General features: G+C 50.2%; 1 protein-coding gene across 1 annotated transcript in view; it reads right to left on the bottom strand.

Annotated features, from left to right (window-relative positions):
• HUNK (hormonally up-regulated Neu-associated kinase) overlaps nucleotides 1-1,968 on the bottom strand; it is a 109,103-nt gene extending 107,135 nt beyond the window's left edge. The window contains exon 1 of the mRNA XM_028166940.2: nucleotides 1,082-1,968. Coding sequence (XP_028022741.2) covers nucleotides 1,082-1,342 — 261 coding nt within the window. The 5' untranslated portion in view covers nucleotides 1,343-1,968. The remainder of the gene's footprint in view (nucleotides 1-1,081) is intronic.
• Between the last annotated feature and the right edge of the window lie 10,243 nt (nucleotides 1,969-12,211).

Genomic DNA, 12,211 nt, shown 5'->3' with positions numbered 1-12,211 from the left:
GCCCCAGCCTGGGGGGAGCCTTGAGTCTCAGATGATCATGAGCTTGGGGCAACCCCAGCCTGAAGTAGCTCCAAGCTTAGGGTAACTCCCAGGCTGGGGCAGCCTCCCGGCTGGAGCCTCACCTCAAAAGTAAGTCATATGCATATTATGGGTTTCTTCTCACAGATCTAAGTTACAACTTAGGTCTAGCTGAGGCTTGCCTGGCAAGGGTTCACACCCTGCTAACCTCTCACAAGGCTGGAAGGGGTGCCCTTGCAGGTGTCTGGGGTTCTTCCTTTGCTTTCCCCTCTTCTAGAAAGATAAGAAGGCATCTCCCAACCTCTGAAATCTAGGGAGAGCGGTGTGTAGTTCTGCATATGCCAGAGCGGGATCCTTACTGCAGCTCCCACCCCAGCGGCTGGAGTGAGGAGGGAAGGAGGGGGTGGAATGCTTGAGGGTGGGGAGGGGGTGATATGGGGATGCAGGGCTGGGAAGGGTGGGTGGAGGGAGGGGCGGCGTGTGAAAACCCTCCTGTGAGCACGCAAAACTTTCCCTAGCTGCCGCAGCGCACAAGTGGGTACGTCCCTGGGCTCTCGTCCTTCCCCCACCTCCTACCCAGAGCCCAGGGTGCGGATCAGACTCTAAGTTCCCCCAAGGGCTGGCTAATCAGCTCTCCCACCCTCAGCGTAAGGGCCCACTCACTCCATTCCTGGTTCCAGCCTCTCCACTGATCTGCCGCCCCTACCGGCCGGGAGAGCAGAGTCCCACAGCCCCCAGCCCACCCCACCCCCGCGCCGGTGTCCGCCAGGCGGCGCCCTTCGAGGAGCAAAAAAGGCTGCGGGCGGCTTCGCGGGGAAACCAGTCGCCCCCTGGGGAAAGTGACCCCAGATCGCCCCTCGGGAAAGGCCGGTATCCCGGCTGCGAGGGTCTGCGCGCGCGTCTGGCTGGACCCCGCTTTCAACCCGAGAGGAAAAGCAGACGGAGCGGGAGGCGCCCGTCCGGGGCTCCGCAGCCAGACTCGCAGCGCAGGGCTCTCCGCAGGGTCCCCGCCGCCCCGATCCCCCAACCCGAAGGCCAGGGGCCGGCGCCCCGGGCGGCTCACCTTCTCTCCGGTTAGCACGTGCAGCCCCTCGCGCACCTTGGCGAAGGAGCCCTCGCCCAGCTTCCTGCTGCCGATGAGGTAGTTGCCCACGCGCTTGTGGTGCTGGAAGTCGCGGAGCCGCTCGCGGGGCACGCCGCTCACCCACGCCGGCAGGAAACTTCCCTCGCAGGCCGCCGCCGGCCTGGCCGCGTCCTCGGCGCCGCCGCCGCCCCCGGGCGCCGCCGGCTCGCCCAGGAGCCCGTCCCCCGCCGCCGCCGGCATCGCGCTTGCCCGCTGCCCGCGCCGCTCCGGCTCGGCTCCCGCGGTCGCGGCTCCTCCTCCTAGTCCGGCCCACGCGACTCCCCCGGCTCCTCCCGCCGCCACCCCGGGCCCGGCCCCGCCCGGCCCGCGGCTCCCGCGCCCCGGGCCGCCGACGAGCGCCGAGCGTAGACAATAGCGGTCGCCCGGGCCACAGGGTACCGGGGACCCGCCCACAAGAAGTTCTTCGGAGGGTCGCCCGGGCCCCTTTCGGGACCCCGAGACCCCGCCCGGGGTCCCGTCCGGGCGGCTAGTGACAGGCGCCCCGCTCGGGTACGCGGCGAGCGAGCCGGCTGCGGAGGCGCGGAGGGGGGTCGCGGTCCGGTGCCCGGTCCCGGAGCCGGGGTGCCTGGTCCCGGAGCCCGGGCGCCTCGGCAGCCTCCGCCCTAGCCGCCGCCGGCTGGCCCGCACGGGCTCGGGTCCGGCTCGCTGGCTCCTAGCTGCGCGCTGGGCGGCCGCTCCCGCCCGAGAGCAGCGCGCGGCGGGCTGCAGGCGCCCTCTGGAAGGCAGCAGAAGAAAGCCCCATTCAGTTTGAATTTGCAGAAATTTAATCCGGTCGCGGGCGGCGGGAACAGATGCGAGCTCCACTCCGCAGCCTGTACACTTTCAAATCCCTCGTAGCCCCTCCTTCCCCGCGCGCAACAGCCAAACTCGACCCTCGCCGGAGAGGGGAGGGCCCTGGGAGGGGAGCCGCGGAGTGGGCGGCGGAGCCACCTGAGCGCCGGACAGGGGGACCTCGCGCTGCCTCGGAGACGTGCGCTCCCGGGCCGCCCAAGTCGGGCCGCCTCCGGCTGCGCCTCTCGCCCGGATTCGGAGCTCGGGCTTTCTGGACCTTTCGGCGAAGAAATCCCCCCCACTACCAGCCGCACCCACCCGGGGCAGGAGGAAGGGAGGGAGGCTCTCTCGAACTCGGTGGACTGTGGGTTAGGTGCCCGGTGTCCAGCCCCGGGCGTGGCACATAGTAGGACCCTCTGGACCCTGGATGGATGAATACATGGATGGGTGGAAGGAAGGATGGAGAGGTGGTGGGGTGTCTGCCCGGGCTCACACCAGACGGGAACGCTCTGTTGGAGGAGGAGCAGCTGCAACAATACTAGTAGCAGCAGCAACGTAGGAACCAGGGCATTTGCTGCCTCTGCTCGTACGTTTACACCTTCTCTGCTTTCCGTTGAAATGATGCCGTTGATTGCAGGATGCGATGGACCAGCGCTCCCTGCTCCTGGAGGCTTTTGTTCTGTGCGCGCCCTGACACTGCTCATCCCTCGTAAACAAGTGCAGCTGCCCTGACGACTCTGATCTTCTCTAGGATCCCCAACGTCTTCTCAAACCAAAAATGAGGAATCTCGTGGCAGGGAGGTGGGGGGGGGGGCGGGTAGAGGAAGGGGGAGGCATTTACAAAATGCTACCTGTTGAGCAGCCAGATAAAAGGCACAAGCGTTTCAAGCATACTTAACCCCTGATATTACAGCACCAGAGTTCAAAGGCAGGGTTCTGTCCTCAAGTTCCTTTCACTACTGACTCCTCGGTAAACAATTATGGCATGATCCATGTCAGTGCTCTGAGATCGGGGCGGGGCGGGAAGAGGAGGGGGTGCACAGCAGTCGTTAATCCAGTGTCTTGGGGGCTTTCTGACCCATGTGAAAAGTGACCCAGAGAAACGCCTGTTTTAAGTAGATCTAATTTTAAATATGCTATGATCGACTACTCACGTGTTATGACTGGGGTTGTTTTCCATCAGTCTCCTCATTGTTCCCTCTTCTCAATATTAAAAATACACTTTCAAATGTTTTTCTTGCTGTGCTTAAGGGACTTCATTAATACCACCCCACCCCCATAATTTCCACAAGGCCAATCCAATCGCTATAATGTCTCCGATTCAATAATCAAATTTTAGGACAGTAACCTGGTGGGAGAAGGGGGCTATATGACCCGCACTGAGTGAATGTTCAACAAAGATCTGATGGACGAGGAATATGGAGCTCACTTTGGGATCAAAACCATTCTGCATCTTCTTTCTGAAAAGGTTTTAGAGTTTCCCCAGTTAGTAGCCTATGTGTTAATAGAGTATGAATTTCTTTAAATTTTAGGATAATTAGCTCTGTATGAAAATTTAGAAATTACTTTATTATAGAGTAAGGCAAATGTCAGAGACAGTTCATCAAATTATCTTTATGGCCTAAAAAAAAAAAAAAGCTAGCCAATTCAGGCACAAACATGGTGGAAGATATTTACAATGAAATAGAGATTTTCTTTCCTTTTTATTATCCTCTTGGGGTGGAGGTCAGGAAAGGGGTGAAGAAGAGAGAAAATCCAGGTCCATTAATTCTTTTTCAAGCCTGATGCCTGGGTCTGATTCAAGTTCACTGCTAATTCCATCAGCTGGGATGGATGCCAAAGAGAAGTCCAAATCCTACCCTTCCTGGGCTTAGTCACTGGTTTTTGAACTATAGGTCCTGTTCTCTGAAATGGCCTTGTTTAATAAGGAATAAGCCCAGAAATTCCTTTATGTAGGACAAATTAGTACACAAAACAATGGACTGCCCTCATGTTAGATAGACACGTAGAAAACATCTTGTTGAAAGTCATAGTCTGTCATTGAAGATTCTCTACTAATTATTCCAAACTATATGTCTTCTCTTCCTGTGGGATGTCCCTGAGCACTACATTTCAGCTGTCTTTATCCGGGATGGGGCTTCCTCAGCTCTGCACCTTTTTTTTTTTTTGGCTGCGTAGGGTCTTTTAGTTGCGGCATGCAGGATCTTTGTCGAGGCATGCGGGATCTTTCGTTGCAGCGCTGGCTCTTCGTTGTGATGCGTGGGCTTCTCTCTAGTTGTGGTGTGCAGGTTTTCTCTTCTCTAGTTGTGGTGCACAGGCTCCAGGGCGTGTGGGCTCTGTAGTTGTGGCGTGTGGGTTCTGTAGTTGTGGCGTGTGGGTTCCAGAGCATGTGGGCTCTGTAGTTTAACAATAGTGAGCTGCAAGAGGCTGATCACTCCTCCTTCTCTCTTACTCTATACCACTCATTCTTCTTAAGTCCTGTATTACTTCCTGTGAATGTCTTTCTTCTCTTTTAGACTCTTTGAGAACAAGAGATTCTATTTGCCCTAGAGCACCTAGCACAGTGCCCTGAGACACAGTCCTCATTCAGTATATATTTGCATAAATGAAAGCAATCGTGGGACTTCCCTGGTGGTGCAGTAGTTAAGAATCTGCCTGCCAATGCAGAGGTCACAGGTTCGTTCCCTGGTCCAGGAAGATCCTACATGCCACGGAGCAACTAAGCCCATGTGCCACAACTACTGAGCCTGCGCTGTAGAGCCTGTGAGCCACAACTACGGAAGCCTGCTTGCCCTAAAGTCCACACGCTGCAATTACTGAGCCCATGCACCACAACTACTTAAGCCTGCGCACCTAGAGCCCATGCTCCTCAACAAGAGAAGCCGCTGCAATAAGTCCACGCACCACAATGAAAGGTAGCCCCCACTCGCCACAACTAGAGACAGCCCATGCACAGCAATGAAGACCCAATGCAGCCAAAAAATAAATTTAGAAAAAAAAAGAAAACAATCGTTCACGGATTCTCAAATGAGTGGAGCTTTGTTGCTCCAGACAGCAAGATCCCCTCCGTCCTGGGGGAAGACACTTCTAATAACTTTCTAAAAGCGTTTGCAGTTATATTTTTGGTTGCCCATGGGCAGTCAACAAATATAATTGTTTGTCTTGTCAAAGATGGGCCATTCTCTATTTTGGATGCTTTAACCCTTTAAAAAACATTACCAATTACAGTGGGCTGGAAAGCCGTGAAAAGCTTTCTCAGTTGACTCGTACCAGCTGCCTCCTTCCCGTCTCCTTCTCCATCCCCTCCTTCCATATGGCTGGGAGACTGTCTATGTGCTCCCAGAGAACGCCAGCTAGGAGACCCAGCTGGAAGCAGTCAAAGACAATTAGAAGTAATCAGGCTGGCACAGCCAGGAAATGAAAGTTGTCTGGAGGGGGTTAGGATGGCAAAAGCTGGCTGGTGACTGGAGAAGGAACGGAGAGCAAAGCAAATAGAGGCATGAAGAAACTTTGCCTGGAAGACATTCTCTGAACCCTATATGTTAACTCTCCCCAAACAAAGCTTCCAGTAAATCACAGAGGCAGGACTTGAACACATGTCCCCAGAGTTCATGTGCACCGTTATCTTTTCACAGCACTCAGCTGTTGAATGTGCACAATGCAAAGGCTGAGGAAGGTGGGGTCCCTCAGTCACAGACTGGGGTGTGGAGGCAGCCTAGGCCAGCACTGGAGAGCAGGAAGTGTGCAACACCCCGCAGTGATGTCCTTCTCTGAAAATGAATCGTGACTCACCACCTGCCTGTGCCTCAGTCTCCTCCATCTGTAAAAGTGGGATATTAAGGAAGCGTGAGGGTTAAATGAGATGATGCACACAAAGCATTCAGCCTAGTACCTGGCACTTAGAAACACGTGGTGAATTTTAGCTCTCACTCCTTCAATCAATACTGTGATCATCACAGCATGGGGAGAAGTCACTCAAGGAGGCCCCAGAATTCCACAAACACAACTGCCCTTATTACTGAGGAAGCCAATGCATTTTCTCCAGGTTGGATCACTTCCCTGAATCCAGAGTCCTGGAAGACCAAACCCTCTTCTTCTCCACCAGGCTGTCTGAAAGGATCTCAGATTTAAACTGGGCTCAACACACACATACACACACACACACACACACACACACACACACACACCCTGCTCCACTCCTATTCTAGGGTTTCACTCCAACTCACCCCCAAATCTAAGAATCATCCTTTGCTTCCTCTCCTTCCTGAGCCTCATATCCAGTCCCTCAGCAAATGCTATGGGTTCTACTTTCACAACACACCCACATGTGACCATGGCTGGCCACTCTCACCATCGTCACCTTCTTCAAGCTACCATCCTCTCTCTCCTCCTAATTGGTATCCCTTGCTTCCATACCAAAGCCCAAACCATGCCCTAAAAATGGGAATCCTATCACAACACCACTTCCCTTCCCCAAACTGTCCAACAGATCCCCCACCACAGAAAAGATGCCCACGTGCCTTATCCTGGTGCAGCCCCTGCTTCCCTCTTCAGCATCTGGCCTCCCGAGACTCATTAGCTGTACCTCCCTCCTGCCCCTACTGCAAGCCACCCAGCTCTTTCCCACCTCAGAACTCTTACCCTTGCTCTTCCCTCTGCCAACAACACACTTCTCCTAGATCTTCGTGTGGTCTGTCCCTCCCTTCACTCAGGGTTCTGTGCTCTGGATCAGAGAGCAGGGAGACCTCCCCAGGTCCCCTCATTGCCATCCTCTACCCCCAAACTCTACTCCATATTTCCTTGTGCCATTTGGTCAGTAGCTGACAGAAGGGTGCACATTAGTTTGTTTATGCGTGTCTCTCTCTCCCTCTAGACTTTAAGGTCCATGCAGCCAGGACGTTGGCTGTATCCCAACCCCTGCGCATGCCCGGCATATTGTAGGAGCTCAGCAACACCCGTGGAACCCCATCTCAACTCCTGATATGCCCGTGCGTGGAGTCTGGATGGTGGTACCAAACCTGCCCTCCTGCGACTGCTTCCCAGCAGCACTGAGCTGATGTCAGGAAGAGAAAGGTGCATTCTTCCAACAAGATCCTGATGGCTGCCCCCAGGAGAGCGCGAGTCTTATCATGGTTGTACCTCCATCAGGCCCCAAGAGCCAGATGTCATGGCTATTTCAGTAAGAAAAATGTATCCCCTACCTCACAGCCACACGGGAGCCTGGGCTTTAGGATTCCACGTCTAAGGTTTGGTCCCTTCCTCCAAATTCCAGAGAGAGGCTATTGAGAAGGGTTGGAAGTCAAAGTATTTTACAGGAGGTGATCATCGCACATACTCCTCTGGACTGTTTCTCCTTGCCTGTCAACACCAAGAGCATCCCCGTGAACTACGTGGCCCTTCCCCCTCCCTGACCCACACCCCTTCCCCCTCCCTTTACTTCTCTGACCTGTCTCTCCCTATTCATTCCAGTGAAGCCACACTTCTCCTGCCGTGGGCCCTTTAAGTTATCTATTCCCTGGAATAGCTTTCTCCCAAGTATCTGCAGAGCCGGCCCCCTCACCGTCTTTGGGTCTTGGCTCAGAGGTCACCCCCTCTGTGAGCCTGTGTCTGACCTCATCATTTACAGCACAGACGTCCCCCATGCTACCTCTTCCCCTACCCCCCTTCCCCTTCTCTGCTTGGTTTTTCTTCCTGGCACTTAACACCATGTGACGAATCATATATTTTCCTTATTTATTTTGTTTACTATCTGTCTCCCTCCCTAGAATGCAGGCTCCACGAGGGCTGGGATTTCTTGCTCAGTGCTCTACGCGTGGTGCCAGGCACACAGGAAATACTCAATACAAATCTGTCGCGATTAAATGAATTTGTCATTCACAGGTTCTCCCGTTGCCGAAGAGGGGACCATAATAAATGAGAAAGCAGAAAAAAGAAGCACAGCAAAACTGAGTTCTGTTAGAGAAAGCTCACGTCAAAAAGAAAGAATCGAAAAAAAAAAAAATCAATATTCATGCCGCAAAGATAAACCTCCATAACAAGCTCCACATTTGTAGTATGGCAGGAAGGGAAAGGTTATTATCAGCACTAAGGCTTGGAATACGTGGCCTCCGTTTGCAGGTGCGAACGTCTGTCCCTTTCCTGCTAGGGACTGGGCAGAACCACGCGGCATCATCAGGTCTGCAGTGGCACCTGGAGAGTGAGCACACACAGTGGGGCAACTCTAAAATGTGACCCGTAGGCGGAGGGTCAGTGAGTGGAAGGGCATTCTGGAACTGAGCCCACTCACCAGTCACACGTCAGGCACTCACGCAGGCTGATGGCAGAAGCCTGCACTGGACGGTCAGTGGCCAGACCCAGACAACAAGAATCAGGCGCCCCCTGCTGGTTGACTCAGCTCTGCTTTCCCTCCACAGCCCAAGGAGCCACAGACAGAACACCAGTCTGGAAACAGGAAACTCCCTCACCTGCTGGCTTAGTGACCCTCCGCAGGGCACTTATTATCTCTGACATCAGTTTTCTCCAACTGTAAAGGGAATAACTCCTTTCTGTCATTCCTAGTTCCCAGGAATGTCCCCTGGAAAAAATGAGGCAAATATGCATGAATGTGCCACGAAAATAGAAGCTATTTTGGTCACTGTTGTCTTAAGTCAAAATGGAAAGCGTCTGGGGCATACACTAGAAATCAATGAATTTAAAATAAAATAGAAAGTGAACGGTTGAAAAGATGTAGTCAGTCAGAGCCTCTTCCTTTCAAGGTGGAGGCTCTCTGGGGAGTATTGACATGGGTAGAGACATCTTCATGCTTTGTGCCTACTGTCATAGGTCCATCCACATGCCCCTACCTCAGACCTCCTTTAACGATGATCTTCCCATGTTTCTCCTCCCAGACCTCTGATCAACTGACCAAGCCATTTGTCACTGCTGATGAGTCTGTGTGTAGAGATAGTAGATGGATGACATATATTCTCCATCTAGACCAGTGGATGACCAGGTACACCACTGAAGCCACCCTTAGAAGGAATTCGCCTCGTTCTCGTCTTTAAGGCCGATCCTGGGGGCAGCCGTAGTGTCACTGTGTATTTTTGCCTAGTACCCTCACACACCAACCAAGAACCAAGCTTGTGCTTTTTCCTCCTCCATCAGTGTATCATCAGGGATGCCCTTCCAAACGTGGCCATAAGTGTGAGCTGATGGAGAGCTGCGGGTGCAGGTTATGGAGGTCTGAGCTACCTGCTTATATCGCTTGCTTGGGCCATCAGGCCCTGCCCATGCTCCATCCCAGAAGGCTGGACTTGGGCTGGATGATCCAGTTCCAAGAGGCATGGATGGGAAAGTTCATTCTGGTTGTTCTCAGGAGGCCTCAGTTCCTTGCCACGTGGACTTCTCCAAATGGTTTGACTGTCCTCATGACAAGGCAGTTGGCTTCCCCCCAGTGCAGTAGTCTGTGAGAGAAGGCAAGGCAGAAGCCTCAATAATTTTGTTTTCGAGAATTTTATTGAGTTTTAATGGACAATGAAACATTTTGTATATTTAAGAGATACAACTGGATGGTTTGATATAGTGTATGTACACATTGCAAAATATTCACCACAATCAAGTCAGTTAACATATCCATTAACATATCCACCTCACACATAGTTGCCTTTTTTTATCTGCGTGGTTTGAGAACACTTAAGATCTACCCTTTTAGCAAGTTTCAACCATGCAATAGAATATTGTTAACTATAGTCACATTGTTGTACATTAGGTCTCCAGAACTTATTTATCTGTGTAACTGAAACTTTGTACCCCTTGACCAACATCTCCTCATATCCCCTTCTCCCAGCCCCATTCTACTCTCCATTTCTTCATTTTATTTATTTTTTAAATTTTTGGCCATGCCTCGTGACATATGGGATCTCAGTTCCCCGAACAGGGATTGAACCTGCAGCCCCTGCAGTGGAAGCACGGAGTCTTAACCACTAGACTGCCAGGGAAGTCCCATCTACTCTCCGTTTCTATGAGTTTGACAATTTTAGATTCCACATATAATTGACAGCGTGCAGTATTTGTCTTTCTGCGTCTGGCTTCTTGCACTTGGCATAATGTCTTTCAGGTTCATCCATGTTGTCACAAATGGCCGTATTTCCTTCTTGTTCCTGGCTGAATAATACTCCATTATATCTATACACCACATTTTCTTTATTATTCATCCATGGACAGACATTTAAGTTGTTTCCATATCTTGGCTATCGTGAATACTGCTGCAATGAACATAGGAGTACAGATATCTCTTCAAGATACTTATTTCATTTCCCTTAGATATGCATTCACAAGTGAAAGTGCTGGATCATATGGTAGTTCTAGTTTAAATTTTTTCAGGAACCCCCATACTGTTCTCCATAGTGGCTGCATTAATTTACATTCCCACCAACAGTGCAAGAGGGTTCCTTTTCTCCACACCCTCTCCAGCATTTCTTATCTTTTGTCTTTATGATAAAAGCCATTCTACCAAGCCATTGTGGTGTTTTGTTTTGTTTTTTAACATCTTTATTGGAGCATAATTGCTTTACAATTGTGTGTTAGTTTCTGCTGTATAACAAAGTGAATCAGCTATACATATACATATATCCCCATATCTCCTCCCTCTTGCATCCTCCTCCCACCCTCCCTATCCCACCCCTCTAGGTGTACACAAAGCACCGAGCTGATCTCCCTGTGCTATGCGGCTGCTTCCCACTAGCTATCAATTTTACGTTTGGTAGTGTATATGTGTCCATGCCACTCTCTTACTTCTTCCCAGCTTACCCTTCCCCCTCCCCATGTCCTCAAGTCCTTTCTCTACATCTGTGTCTTTATTCCTGTTCTGTCCCTAGGTTCTTCAGAGCATTTTTTTTTTTTAGATTCCTTATATATGTGTTAGCATACAGTATTTGTTTTTCTCTTTCTGACTTACTTCACTCTGCATGACAGACTCTAGGTCCATCTACCTCACTACAAATAACTCAGTTTGGTTTCTTTTTATGGCTGAGTAATATTCCACTGTATATATGTGCCACATCTTCTTTATCCATTCATCTGTTGATGGACACTTAAGTTGCTTCCATGTCCTTCCTATTGTAAATAGAGCTGCAATGAACATTGTGGTACATGACTTTTTGAATTATGGTTTTCTCAGGGTATATGCCCAGTAGTGGGATTGCTGGGTCATATAGTAGTTCTATTTTTAGATTTTTAAGGAACCTCCATACTGTTCTCCATAGTGGCTGTATCAATTTACATTCCTACCAACAGTGCAAGAGTGTTCCCTTTTCTCCACACCCTCTCCAGCATTTATTGTTTGTAGATTTTTTGATGATGGCCATTCTGACTGCTGTGAGGTGATACCTCACTGTACTTTTGATTTGCATTTCTCTAATGATTAGTGATGTTGAGCATTCTTTCATGTGTTTGTTGACAATCTGTATATCTTCTTTGGAGAAATGTCTATTTCAGTCTTCTGCCTATTTTTGGATTGGGTTGTTTGTTTTTTTGATATTGAGCTGCATGAGCTGCTTGCATATTTTGGAGATTAATCCTTTGTCAGTTGCTTCGTTTGCAAATATTTTCTCCCATTCTGAAGGTTGTCTTTTCATCTTGTTTATGGTTTCCTTTGATGTGCAAAAGCTTTTAAGTTTCATTAGATCCCATTTGTTTATTTTTGTTTTTATTTCCCTTACTCTAGGAGGTGGGTCAAAAAGGATCTTCCTGTGATTTATGTCATAGAGTGTTCTGCTTATGTTTTCCTCTAAGACTTTTATAGTGTCTGGCCTTACATTTAGGTCTTTAACCCATTTTGAGTTTATTTTTGTGTATGGTGTTAGGGAGTGTTCTAATTTCCTTCTTTTACGTGTGGCTGTCCAGTTTTCCCAGCACCACTTATTGAAGAGGCTGTCTTTTCTCCATTGTATATTCTTGCCTCCTTTATCAAAGAAAAGATGACCATATGTGTGTGGGTTTATCTCTGGGCTCTCTATCCTGTTCCACTGATTTATATTTCTGTTTTGGTGCCAGTACCATACTGTCTTGATTACTGTAGCTTTGTAGTATAGTCTGAAGTCCAGGAGACTGATTCCTCCAGCTCCGTTTTTCTTTCTCAAGATTGCTTTGGCCATTCGGGGTCTTTTGTGTTTCCATACAAATTGTGAAATTTCTTGTTCTAGTTCTGTGAAAAATGCCATTGGTAGTTTGATAGGGATTGCATTGAATCTATAGATTGCTTTGGGTAGTATAGTCATTTTCACAGTGTTGATTCTTCCA

Source organism: Balaenoptera acutorostrata, chromosome 4, assembly GCF_949987535.1.
Source record: "Balaenoptera acutorostrata chromosome 4, mBalAcu1.1, whole genome shotgun sequence".
In the NCBI taxonomy this organism is placed as follows: Eukaryota; Metazoa; Chordata; class Mammalia; order Artiodactyla; family Balaenopteridae; genus Balaenoptera; species Balaenoptera acutorostrata.
Note: the sequence above shows the minus strand (reverse complement) of the source record. Positions and strands in the feature narration are given on the sequence as shown.